The following is a 13,453-nucleotide window of genomic DNA, read 5'->3' as shown; positions in this document are numbered from 1 at the left end:
ATCCCCTATTGTGAATGGTGGATCCTGTGTTATCTACTGTATATAGAGGTGTTATCAGTCATTGTACAGGAAGAAGAGGAGGTAAGCTGTGACATCACCTATTGTGAATTTTTTTTTTACGTGCGCCCAAACATTAGATATTCTCCACACATGGGGTATTGGTGTGTTCAGGAGAATATCTAATGTTTGGGTGCACGGCAGGGCTTGGAAGGGAAGGAGCACTGCTTGACTTTTGAACGCAAAATTGGCTGGAATTAATAGCGGACGCCATGTTGCGTTTGAAGAGTCCCTGATGTGCCTAAACAGTGTAAACTCCCCACAAGTGACACCATTTTGGAAACTAAACTACTCAACGAACGTCTTTAGATGTATGGTGAGAACCTTGAACACCCAGGTGCTTCACAAAAAATTCTAATGTTTATAATATTGAACCGTCAAATTGTAAAAAAAAACAAAAAACAATTTTTTTTTTTCCACAAAAATGCTCTTTTAGCCCCCAGTTTTTTTTTTTTTTGTTCACAAGGGTAACAGGAGAAAATAGATGCCAAAAATTGTTGTGCAATTTCTACTGAGTACGCCGATATCCCATATGTGGAGGAAAACTATTGTTTAGCTGCACGTCAGGGCTTGGAAGGGAAGGAGTGCATTTGATTTTTTGAACACAAAATTTTCTGTAATCATTAGCGGACGCCATGTCATATTTAGAGAACCCCTAATGTGTCTAAACAGTGGAAATCCCACACAAGTGACCCCATTTTGTAAACTAGACGCCTCAAGGAATGTAGATGTGTGGTGAGCACCTTGAACCCCCGATGCTTCACAGAATTTTATAATGCTAAACTCTTAAAATAAAAAAATAATTTTCCCCCCAAAAAATGTTCTTTTAGCCAAAATTTATTGGGTAACAGGAGAAAATGCACAGTACAATTTGTTGTGAAATTTCTCTTGAGTAAGCCGATACCGCATATGTAGGCAAATGCTACTTTTGAGGCACAGTGCAAAGCTCAGAAGAGAAGAGGTGCCATATTGGAGTTCAGATTTTGCTGGAATGGTTTCAGGGTGCCATGTCAAATTGGCAGAGCCCCTGGGGTGCCAGAAAAGGAGAAACCCAACATAAGTCACATCATTTTACAGACTACATCTCTCAATGAACTCATCTAAGGTAGCAGTGGTCATATTAACGCCACATGTGCCTCATAGATTTTTATACTATTGAGCTGTGAAGAAAGAATCATTACATTTTTACTGCTAAAATTAAGTTTTAGCTCCAAATGTTTAATTTTTATAAGGGCTAATAGGAAAAAAAATGGACCTCTCCGTTTGTTGTACAATTTCTCCTGAGTGCAACAATACCCTACATGTAATCGGGAAAAACTTTTCAGGAACAATGCAAAGCTCAGAAGGGAAGGAGCGCCACACTATAGGGCATATTTTACTGTTATGGTATGCAGGTAACATGACCCACTAGGAGAGGTGCTAGAACAGCATAAGTGACCCCACTTTACAAACTACACCTCTCAATGAATTAATCTAAGGGTGCAGTGATCATATTGACACCACGAGTGGGTCACAGAATATTATACCATTGGGCAACAAAGAAAAAATTACATTTTTACCACATAGTTTGTTTTATGTCCCGGATTTTACATTTTCACACTGGGAAATAGGTAAAAATTGCACCAATATGTGTCCCACAATTTCTGCTGAATGTAGAAATACTGCATACATGGCTGTACAGTACTGCTTAGTCATACAGCGATACTAGGAAGGAACGGAGCGCTAATTTCCTAGCCCCTAAGTGCTAGAAAAGCAGAATCCCCCAAATGAGCCCATTTTGGAAATTATAGTCCTTTGGGAATGTATCTACAGATGTAGTGACTATTTTGAATCCATGGGTGTTTTCCCAGAAACAGGCAGCAGTGGATGTTACGAAGTGAAAATTGCTAATCTGTGTAGCGCTGGCGCTGCTGCAGAGGTCTGGTCCTCCTCTTCCGCGGCTACCCTGCCGTGCTTCCTATGCCCGGCCCGCTCGGATAACTCGGGACCATCGCTGCTGCATGGTTCCGAGCGGAAACGCCGATCCCCCGAAAGTCTCCATCCTGACTTCCGCGCTTCGCTCCTCTGCTGCGGCTTCCTGGTTCCTGCGCACGGCCCTGAAGGTGTGCTCCCCCAGTCTCTTAAAGAGACAGCACACCATTTTCTAAAAAGGGTCTAACCAATGGCCGAATTACCCGTACTATTTCAGGCACCTCTGCACTAAGGGAGGTGCCTGAGCAAAAAGTGCTTCCTGTTGCTAGTTCCCAGGTTCCCTGTACCAGCGCGTCCATGCTCTGTATGCATCCCACTAATTCCGGTTTGTCTCCTCAGTGTCCACCGTGCCTTTCCACGTCTTCTTGGACGACGCCAGTACCACCTGCACCAGTCCGTGCCATCTGCTGCTGCTATCTGCTTTGGGTGCTAATCCTCTGCCAAGCTTTTCACCATCTATGGCTCTTGCCAATCCGCCAGTCCAACAGAGTCAGCTTCCACATGTCTAGGGTCTAACTGGTGGTAGCACCTTGAATCACCGGGCTTCCCAATCTGGTCCTGTTTGAGGGATCTTGCCATGGGAGTCTGGGGCTCGCTTAGTTACGCCCCCTTCAGAGCCCCCTGGGCAGGGGTCCTGTGGTTCCATGAAAATTGCAATAAACAAATGTACACTTCAATAACTGTGCCTCCATTTCTATTCGTTACAATTTGCTATTGCAGTCACAAGTACGTTATACCCAGCTCATGCTTCTGGATGCAGGCACCGGTTAATTAGGCACGTTGTCATCACTACAGAAATGCCAAACGTGTGGGTGCTATATGTAGTTTAGGCACACTGGGGCTCAGAAGGGAGGGGGGCATTTGGATTTGGGAGCGGAGAATTTGCTGAATTTCTTTTGGCGGGTGAAGAGCCATTTAGCTTCTCCAAAGCCTTTGTGCTACCAGTAACATGGAAGCTCACTATATTTCCGTTAACAGATGACAGACCTGAGTGGTGACTTGTTTGTTCGTTTGTTTTTATAGATTGAAGTTTTTATTGGGAACATTTTACATAACGTTTGGGATCACATTTATCTGGTGCTCTACGCTGAGCACTTACTTTGGGATTTCCATCTAAATCTCTGAGTGACGTGATTCAGATGAAAACCCCGAGGGATCCATTCACTATAATGAGGCAGCAGAGTTACTCTAGCCTCTGTTCAGCTGTGTCCTTTTCAGAAGTGCACAAAACTGTGGGCAACGGTACTTTTATGCAATCCTAAAATGACGGACACCGCCAGATCACAGGTCCTATGGCGTCCACAGTGCCTCCATTTACCTCATTATAGGGAATCTTACGCCGGAGGTTTTGTCTGAATCACATATTTCAGAGATTTACACAGAAACCAGAAGGTAAATGTGCATCGAGCCTTACTGCAGTCTTTGGGAGGCAGAATGAACAAATCAACAGCAGGTGAAGAATGTGTTTTATTTATTTTTTACGCCGTACCTTGTGCGGTACAAGTGATTAGGTCACTTTATTCTTCAGATTGGTGTGATTACAGCGATACCAGATTTATATTGTGTTTTTATGTTTGTCGGCTGTCACACACTAAAAGACGCCTTTTATTGCAAAAAATAGATCTCATAAATATGGTGTTTCAAAAACTATCCTTTTTCCATATTAGGGCCGACTGCTTGTTTTTTTGCGGGATGAGTTGACGTTTTTATTGGTACCATTTTCAGGCACATGACATTTTTTATCACTTTCTTTTCCGATTTTTGGTTAGCAGAATCAACAAAAACCATCAATTCAGGATTTTTTTTTTACGTTGTTCCGCGTGTGGTAAAATTGATAAAGCAGTTTTATTCTTCGGGTCAGTAGGATTACAGCGATTCCCCCATTTATATATTTTTTAATGTTTTGGCGCTTTTACACAAAAACTATTTTATAGAACAAAATAATTTTTACATCGCCTTATTCTGAGCTGCAACTTTATTATTTTCTCCATCGCCACATTGGGGGACACAGGACTGTGGGTGTATGCTGCAGCCACTAGGAGGCAGACACTAAGTAAATACAAAAAAAGGTTAGCTCCTCCTCTGTAGTATACACTGTCCACTGGCTCTGGATATTACCAGTTCTTGCTTAGTGTCCGTAAGGAAGCACACTGCATCTGTTTTTTTCAAACATTCTTATTTTATATCCATTTTTTATTCTTTACTTTTTTTGCCTTTTGCGCAAGAGGATGATTGGGGCGACGGCCCCTTTTAAGGGGGCCGATCTCCCCCAAAACATCAACAGGAGAGCACAACTCCCCGTATCCTCTCCTGCGACGTGGGATTCACAGCCGAGATAGCCCTGTGAAATCCTAGGGGAGCGAACCCTTAGGATATACAGATGCCACCTTTTCTATTGATAATCCGGCCGCCCTCCCTCTGTGCCACCACTGAAGAACAGCGGTGCTGCATGGAGCTCCTTAGTCCCTCTCCACCTCCTCATCAAGAGGGCGGCGGATCGAGGGTTAGTACATCTCCCCTCATACCTCGCCTGAAGAGGACCTCAGCGGTGAGTCTTGCGGGGGGTGAGGGGGGGCTCCCGAGCGCACCGCGGGCCCGGCCGCGCCTTGTGGCCGGGCGCCGCTAATTTAGTCCCTGGCTTCGGCCCCAGCTAAGCCGCGACTACGCCCACGGCGAGCGTCACACCCGAGGCCTCGCCCACCGCGAGAAGTGCTCCACAAACTCTTTGAAGCAAATGAGCCTCTGGACGCCGGCTACTGGCACTCCGCTGCGACTGGACACAGGCTCTGGCTAGGCGCTCTGCACACTTAGTAAAAGCTCACAGACGCACAAAGAGGACTTAAAAATCCTCCAGAAAATTGACAAAAAAAATCACAGAGAAAGAAGCAGAGATGGTTACCTGCTGAAGCCTCCAAACAATACTGGATTGAAAGTGGTTGTTTCATCGGTATTTTTTGCACCTGTGTTGTTGCCATCATTGATCGGGTCCGATGCGCCCTGCTGGTGCATTTGTTTGGAGGCTTCAGCAGGTAACCATCTCTGCTTCTTTCTCTGCGCTCTGCACACTGACACAGGCCCTCCTCCTCTTGCATTTACACACAGAGTGCCCTGCTATTGTAGCTGCACATAAAGTGCCCCCCAACAGTCCTGCAGTCTGTTTTGGAGGTTAGCAGGTACAACATGTATCTGCCTAAACCCTCCCAAAAAATCTGTAAAAACGCATATGGTATTTTTCACTTCATGCACCTCCTGTCAGGCTGCGCTACCAAGCGGGCATACTGCTCCGCTCTGTCATGCTTGTGACCCTAAGTGCGCACAGGAGCCCCCCCCCAAAAAAAAAAACAAAAAAAAAAAAAACGAGCCCACGGTGACTAGCCCCCCTGAGTGGGCTTTGTCACTTTCGCAATCTATGGCTTCCTTGGCTAAAGCGATCGAGTCCCTCCAGGACACCTCCCCTACAGCAGGGGAATCTTCGGCCGGCAGGGGCCGCTCTCATTCCAGACAAAAGCGGGCATCTAGGAAGAGTATCCGTAGCTCGTCCCCCAGGCCTTCTGGTGCCTCGGCGTCCGTTAGCTCTGCTTCCCGCTCCCCAGGCACCTGTACCTGAGTCTGATGGGCCTCTTGATCTAGAGTCGCCAGGCTATCAGAGTACTATAAATAGTCTCATTGAGGCAGTCAACCAGTCACTTCAGGTTGATGAGGATCCAATACGGATAATTCGGTGTCCTTCAAAAGGACCAAGCGTCCCTCACAGGGTGTTTGCCAATCACCTGGAATTCCAGGACATAGTTCAGCAACATAGGGAGCGTCCGGACAAACGCTTTGCAGGTCAGAGGTCTCTGCAGTCCAAATATCCTTTTTCTCCTGACCTCCGCAAACAATGGACAGAATCCCCTCCTGTGGATCCTCCGGTTTCACGTTTATCCTCCAAAACTCTTCTATCCCTGCCGGACGGATCTTCCATCAAAGATCCCATGGATCGCCTAGTTGACAGTCTCTCCCGCTCAGTGTTTGAAGCATCAGGCTCGGCACTCTTTCCCTCTTTCGCTGCTACCTGGGTAGCCAAAGCCGTAACTCTTTGGGCAGACTCTCTGCATAAGGCCTTACAGAACAGTGATCTCCCCTCTGACATAACGGAGCTAGCTAATCAAATTTCCTTGGCTGGCGATTACTTAGTAAACGCTTCCCTGGACGCGGCTAATTGCTCTGCACTTACAGCTTCAAACGCTGTGGCGATTAGAAGAGCACTATGCCTGAGAAACTGGAAAAACGGACTCTGCATCTAAAAAGTCTTTAACGTCCCTTCCATATCTCAGTGGCCGCTTATTTGGTGAAAAGCTGGATCAACTGATTTCAGACGCTACAGGAGGGAAAAGTACTTCCCTTCCACAGCAGAGATTCAGACAACCGTTCCGCCGACAGCCACAGGCTCGCTTTCGGTCCTTTCGTGGCAGTTACGCATGGTCCTCCTCGGCCAGTTCCCCTGGTTCGGGGCGCAGCACCATCAGAGAAAAGCCCACAGGCCTCATACAGGCCCAACCACTCCTGGAGTTCATGACGAGTGGGTGAGGGATCTGGTGTCCTCCGGATACAAGATCGAATTTTTCTCTCCCCCTCCAACCCGGTTCTTTGCATCCCGGCCTCCCGAAGCGGGAACACGCGCTCTGGCTTTTTCCCAGGCCATCGAGTCACTCCGTCGAGACGGGGTCATTGTCCCTGTCCCAGAAGACGAAAGGTTCCGCAGTTTTTATTCAAATCTGTTCATGGTCCCCAAAAAGGATGGAACAGTCAGGCCCATCCTGGACCTAAAGCTCTGAAACAGATTTGTCAAGGTCCGACATTTCAGGATGCAGTCTCTCCGTTCCGTCATCACCTCGATGGAGCAGGGCGAGTTCTTAGCCTCCATCGACATTTGGGATGCGTATCTTCACATCCCAATCTTCCCGCCTCACCAAAGGTTCCTTCGCTTTGCTGTCTGCCGGGAACATTTTCAGTTCACAGCCTTACCATTCAGCCTCGCCACAGCCCCCAGAGTTTTCACAAAGGTCATGGCGGCTGTCATGGCCATTCTACACGTTCGGGGTTTAGTCGTGCTCCCCTATCTAGAAGACCTGCTAGTCAAAGGTCCATCCTTCTAAGCCTGCGAGGAGTGCGTCCGCATTTCCTTGGATACTCTTTCTCGGCTGGGCTAGTTGATCAACTTAAAAAAGTAATCTCCTGTTCCAGCTCAGCGGATCTCCTTCCTGGGCATGACTTAGGACACTTCCCGAGAGTTGGTGCTTCTCCCTCGGAACAAGGTCCTAGCTCTTCAACATGGAGTCCGGAGGCTCCGTCAACCGTCCCCCTGTTCGATCTGTTTCGGCATGAGGATTCTCAGGAAGATGGTGGCAATTCCGTTTGTGCAACTGCACCTTCGTCCCCTTCAGCAAGCACTGCTGGACGCATGGGATGGGAGTCCTTTCTCCCTCGACCGACCATGTCCTCTGTCCCCTCGGGTCAAGCACACACTCCAATGGTGGTTGCTCCGAACCTCTCTTCTCCAAGGGAGGTCCTTCCTCCCAGTCAACTGGCTGGTAGTCACTAACGATGCCAGCCTACTCGGCTGGGGAGCGGTTTTTCGTCATCACACTGCACAAGGGACCTGGACTCATCACGAGTCTCGCCTTCCAATCAATATCCTGGAGATCCGTGCGATTTGGCTGTCCCTGAGGTGGTTCCATCATCTTCTAGCAGGCCGCCCCGTCCGTATCAAGTCGGATAATGTCACAGCTGTGGCTTATATAAATCATCAGAGGGGCACCCGCAGCAGAACTGCAATGCGCGAGTTCGAGTACATACTTCACTGGGCTGAAAACAAACACTTGGTCATATCGGCTGTTCACATTCCAGGAGTGGAAAATTGGGCCGCGTACTTCCTCAGCTGTCAAGGTCTTGCCTCAGGAGACTGGTCTCTCCATCAAGACGTTTTTCAATAGATCTGCCTTCATTGGGGTACTCCGGACGTGGACTTGATGGCTTCCTGGTTCAATGCCAAGGTACCTCAGTTTGTAGCCCGGTCTCGGGACCAGAGAGCAATTGGAGTGGACGTGCTGGTCCTTCCTTGGAGTCAGTTTCACCTTCCTTAACTATTTCCGCCCCTGCCCTTGCTTCCGAGAGTCATCAGGAAGATCAGGGAGGAGGGGGTGCCGGTGATTTTCATTGCTCTGGATTGGCCTCGCCGGGCGTGGTACGCAGAGCTGGTCCAGCTCATCGCAGATGTTCCTTGGCGACTTCCAGATCGTCCGGATCTGCTTTCTCAGGGTCCGATCTACCACCAGAACTCAGGGGCCCTGTGTTTGACGCCTTGGCCGTTGAATCCTGGATTCTGAGTCAAGCAGGTTTTTCCCACGAAGTAGTTTCTACCTTGATCAATGCCCGAAAGCCAGTGTCATTGCGCATCTATCATCGGACCTGGAAGACTTTCTTTGAATGGTGCAGAAGCAGAGGTCGCCCTCTGTTGGTTTTCAACATCCCTACCATCTTCGAATTCCTTCAATCCGGTCTGGACTTGGGGCTATCGCCGAGTTCCCTTAAAGGGCAGGTCTCTGCCTTGTCAGTCCTCTTCCAGCGAAAAATTGCTTCAAAGCCTCAGGTGAGAATGTTCTTTCAAGGGGTCTCCCATGTGGTGCCTCCCTATAGAGCACCTCTAGAGGCTTGGGACCTTAATCTGGTCCTAGGTGTCCTGCAGGAATCTCCCTTTAAGCCGTTGCAGGACATCTCTATCTCTCCTTTCATGGAAGGTGGTTTTTCTCGTCGCAATTACGTCGATCAGACGAGTCTCGGAATTGGTTGCCCTTTCCTGCTGGACGCAGTTCCTTACATTCCACCGAGACAAGGTGGTTCTCAGACTGTCCCCTACCTGTCTTCCCAAGGTGGTGTCCTTGGATCTTTTAAGAGCCCTCAGGAAGCACGTGTCTAGGACGGCACCCTTTTGACAGACGGAAGCTCTGTTCGTGCTCCCGGCGGGACACCGGAAGGGACTGGCCGCTTTTAAGTCGACAATCGCCAGATGGATTCGGTCGACTATTCAAGAGGCTTATCGCGTCATAGGCAAGCCTATCCCAGCGGGTATCAGAGCACAATCCACTCGGTCGGTGGGTGCTTCCTTGGCCCTTCGGAATCAGGCGTCTGCAGAGCAAGTTTACAAAGCTGCGACCTGATCTAGCCTGCACACCTTCTCAAAGCATTATAATGTCCATACTCAGGCATCTGCAGATGCAAGCCTGGGTAGGCGTATTCTGCAGGCAGCAGTAGCGCACCTGTAGACAGCAGGTGCCATGAGTTTACACTGTTATGTTGTTGTTTCCCACCCAGGGACTGCTTTGGGACGTCCCACGGTCCTGTGTCCCGAAATGTGGCGATGGAGAAATAGGGATTTTTGTGTACTCACCATAAAATCCTTTTCTCTGAGCCACTCATTGGGGGACACAGCACCCACCCTTTATGGCCTGTTGCCTATGATGAGCATTCTAGTCTCTGATATGTTGTACCTACGGTTAATTTTTGTTAATCTCCTACTGCTTTGTTACCGAACTGGTAATATCCGGAGCCAGTGGGCGGTGTATACTGCAGAGGAGGAGCTAACCTTTTTTGTATTTACTTAGTGTCAGCCTCCTAGTGGCAGCAGCATACACCCACGGTCCTGTGTCCCCCAATGAGTGGCTCGGAGAAAAGGATTTTACGGTGAGTACACAAAAATCCCTATTTTCCGCTGATGGAGCTGTATGGCGGCTTGCTTTTTGCAGGACAAGATGATGTTTTCAGCGGAACCACTTTTATTTACATTCGTCTTTTATTGCGTTTCATTCCACTTTTTGTTTGGTGGTATGACCAAAAAGCATAGTTTTTTGCCTTTTTTTGATGTTCACTGGTAGGAAAGTTTTATATATTTGGGTCGTCTCGGACATGACAATAACTAACGCGTAGTATTGGTACAATATATTTCTTCTTTACTTATTCTGACTGTGGGACTTTAACAGCTCTGATCGCAGTTATAAAGCATAGCAATGCAGGAGCATTGCTATGCTTTATAACCTGTCAGTGCTGGAGACAAAAGTTGGTTAGATCATGCGCTGCGCATGATCTAACTACCATGCTATCCCTGGTGACCTAGATTTCATCACGACGACATTGGGTCACCATGGGAACGATCACCCCCTCGAGATGACGTTGCCAGTCTTCTAAATTCTGCGTTCAATATCGATCACAGAATTTAGAGGGTTAAACTGATGAGGACGGTGTGGGGACAACTGGCAGTGAGTGCCATGTGTCAGTTGTGAAATCCTCTGAACACCCGGCGGCGATTGTGCCCTCGCAGCTCCTGTATACGCAAACTCGACTGGACGTATCCATATGTCAAAGGTGGGGAAGGGGTTAAACAATGTAATTTCTGATGATGTTATTCCCCTTTAAAGGCTGGAGACAAAACGGCCATTTGTATTTCACAGCGGCTTCAGTGTTCAAGTCTGTGGTTAGAAACTACGTGCTGAAGGTACACGGCAGCATCCCCTGCAATGTTCACTTAGGGAGCAATGGACATTGGGAGTTAAAACCACCACCCTGCTCTGTGCAGGTATAGTCGCACATTACATGTCACTTTTGGAAAATGCTGCTTGGGGAGGCACCTAATGAAATAGGAAGCAAAGTTTCAAGAAGTAAAATGAAGAGTAACAAGATAAAGGGTCTGGACCTGACAACCGTGGCTGGAGGACTACTTCTGACAACAGACTGACCACTGTGTCCAGGCCTTTGGCGTCTGCAGATACTGCATACATTGTGGTGTCCCTGAAAGAAAACAATAAAAACATATTATCCCATGTCACGGCCCTACACGAGCACAAATTATTGGATTAACCTTCAATACCAAACACCACCAGTGGACAAGAGAGGCGCTGTTTCTAAGAAAACTAAAAACTGCGCAATAATGCTTAGTACACCTACAAGTAGTATATAGATAATCAAGCATGTATGAGAAGTATTTTCACAAATGGAAATATAGTGGGCAGGTGCAGTGTGCGTGTGGGGTCTGTATATACTGGTCAGCTGATTTCTCTATATATTAGCATTTTATAATCATCCTTGATATATTTTTGATCTGCTGTGATGTAACTATATTTCCATTTGAGAAAATGCTTCTCATATATGCTCGATTCTCTATATTCTCCTTGTAGATGAACTAATCATTATTGCACACTGGATATCATAGAGATGCTCTATATATGAACATTGATTAAAATCATGGTGAACGATTGATATGTACGTTTCATTTTATCCTATTGGATCTATTGTACATTTATTAAGGAGATGACCATATTGTATTATACATTTTCTATGATGAATTAAGAAACATTTATTATATAGATTTACTGATAACTAGTGTTGAGTGATACCTTCCGATATCCAAAAGTATCGGTATCGGATTGGATCGACCGATATCCAAAAAATATCGGATATCGCCGATACCGATACCAATGCAAATCAATGGGACAGAAATATCGGAATGTAAATAAGCCCTTTCTGTGCTTCTACATCCTGTTCCGGAGGGGGGAAGAGTGTGGGCGGACACTGTGCGTGTGTGTGTGCGGGCCTCTGTACGTGCTGCCGATGGTCTGTGCGGGCCTCCCGGGGCTATGTATGTGCTGCTGGTGGTCTGTGCGGGCCTCCCGGGGGTCTGTGCGGGCCTCCCGGGGCTATGTATGGGCTGCCGGTGGTCTGTGCGGGCCTCCCGGGGCTCTGAATGGGCTGCCGTTGGTCTGTGCGGGCCTTCCGGGGCTCTGTATGGGCTCCCGGTGGTCTGTGCGGGCCTCCCGGGGCTCTGTATGGGCTCCCAGTGGTCTGTGCGGGCCTCCCGGGGCTCTGTATGGGCTGCCGGTGGTCTGTGCGGGCGTGCCGGGGCTCTGTGCGGTGTGCAGGCATCGTCCGATGGGACTACAAGTCCCATCGGACGATGCCTGCTACAGTGACAGTGATTGACACATTAGCCAATGATGGGACAGTAGTAGTCCCATCATCCGGCTAATGTGTTGAATGTAAAAAAAAAAAAAAAAAAAAGCTACATACATGCTAGCTACATACAACTTACCACATACTTACTACATGCTACATACTACATACATGCTACATACATACTACATGCTAGCTACATACATGCTACATACATGCCACATACATACTACATACATTACATACATACTACATACATTACATACAGGTATCCTTCCGCACTGTATTCCTCCACCGCTGTAAAAATAAATAGTCCCTAGTTTCACTTTATGCCATTGCTGTGTGAGAAATTTTCCCAGGCAGCAATTGCCATAAAGTGAGACTTTGAACTCAGGTAACCTCAGTGATACACTGCAGGAGCCATTGTCTCCTGTCAGTGTGTCACTGAGAGTCCTATAGAGCAGTGACGCCACCCGATGTCACTGTTCTATAGGGGAGATCATCGTGGGACACTCGTTATTAATTGGACTACGGCGGACAGGTAGTATACGGTTTATTATTTTACGTTTTTTGCAGGCGCTGAAGTATGGTAAGTATGGTTAAATGAAGAATATTAAAATATCTTTTTCCTAATGTGTGTGTGCTTTATTAACCCTTTATTACTATTGGATTAATAATGGATAGGTGTCTTATTGACGCCTCTCCGTTATTAACCCGGCTTAATGTCACCTTACAATAGCAAGCCCCTCTCTAGGCTGTGAATATCAGCCCGCAGCTGTCTGCGTAGCCTTTCTGGCTATAAAATATAGGGGGACCCCACATCATTTTTTTGGGGGGTCCCCCTATTTTAATAGCCAGTAAAGGCTACGCAGACAGCTGCAGGCTGATATTCATATTGGCTGTCGGCTTTCCCCCTCTGGTGCAGAAAATTGCGCGGGAGCCCACGCCGTTTTGTTCCGTTTTTTTTTTTTTTTAAATGCTCATTAAGGCCTCTTTCACCTTTGCGTCGGTACGGGTCCGTCGCTATGCGTCGTACCGACGCACATTGTGAAATTTTACACGTCGTGGGCAGCGGATGCAGTGTTTCAACGCATCCGCTGCCCATTCTGAAGTCCGGGGAGGATGGGGCGGAGTTTCGGCCGTGCATGCGCGGTAGAAAATAGCGGACGCGACGGACAAAAAAAGTTCACTTGAACGTTTTTTCGTGCCGACGGTCCGACAAAACACGACGGATCCATTGCACTACGGACGCGACGTGTCGCGATTCGTCGCTAATACAAGTCTATGGGTAAAAAACGCATCCTGCGAGCACATTTGCAGGATCCATTTTTTTCCGCTGGATCCGTTTGCATGGCGGCAACTCAGTGCATTTAGGCATGTAGACATGGTCAAGACAATCTCCTGCAGTTCAAACCGAGCATCAGTATGGGGAAGAAAGGTGATT

At 47.6% G+C, this 13,453-nt stretch overlaps 1 protein-coding gene across 1 annotated transcript in view; it reads right to left on the bottom strand.

Moving 5' to 3' along the window:
- Positions 1-13,453, bottom strand: part of PMPCA (peptidase, mitochondrial processing subunit alpha) — a 53,360-nt gene that overhangs the window by 24,439 nt on the left and 15,468 nt on the right. Inside the window, exon 5 of the mRNA XM_077284413.1 lies at positions 10,757-10,851. Coding sequence (XP_077140528.1) covers positions 10,757-10,851 — 95 coding nt within the window. The remainder of the gene's footprint in view (positions 1-10,756; positions 10,852-13,453) is intronic.

This window comes from Ranitomeya variabilis, chromosome 2, assembly GCF_051348905.1.
Source record: "Ranitomeya variabilis isolate aRanVar5 chromosome 2, aRanVar5.hap1, whole genome shotgun sequence".
NCBI classification, from domain to species: domain Eukaryota; kingdom Metazoa; phylum Chordata; class Amphibia; order Anura; family Dendrobatidae; genus Ranitomeya; species Ranitomeya variabilis.
This window is presented reverse-complemented; position numbering and strand designations above follow the sequence as displayed.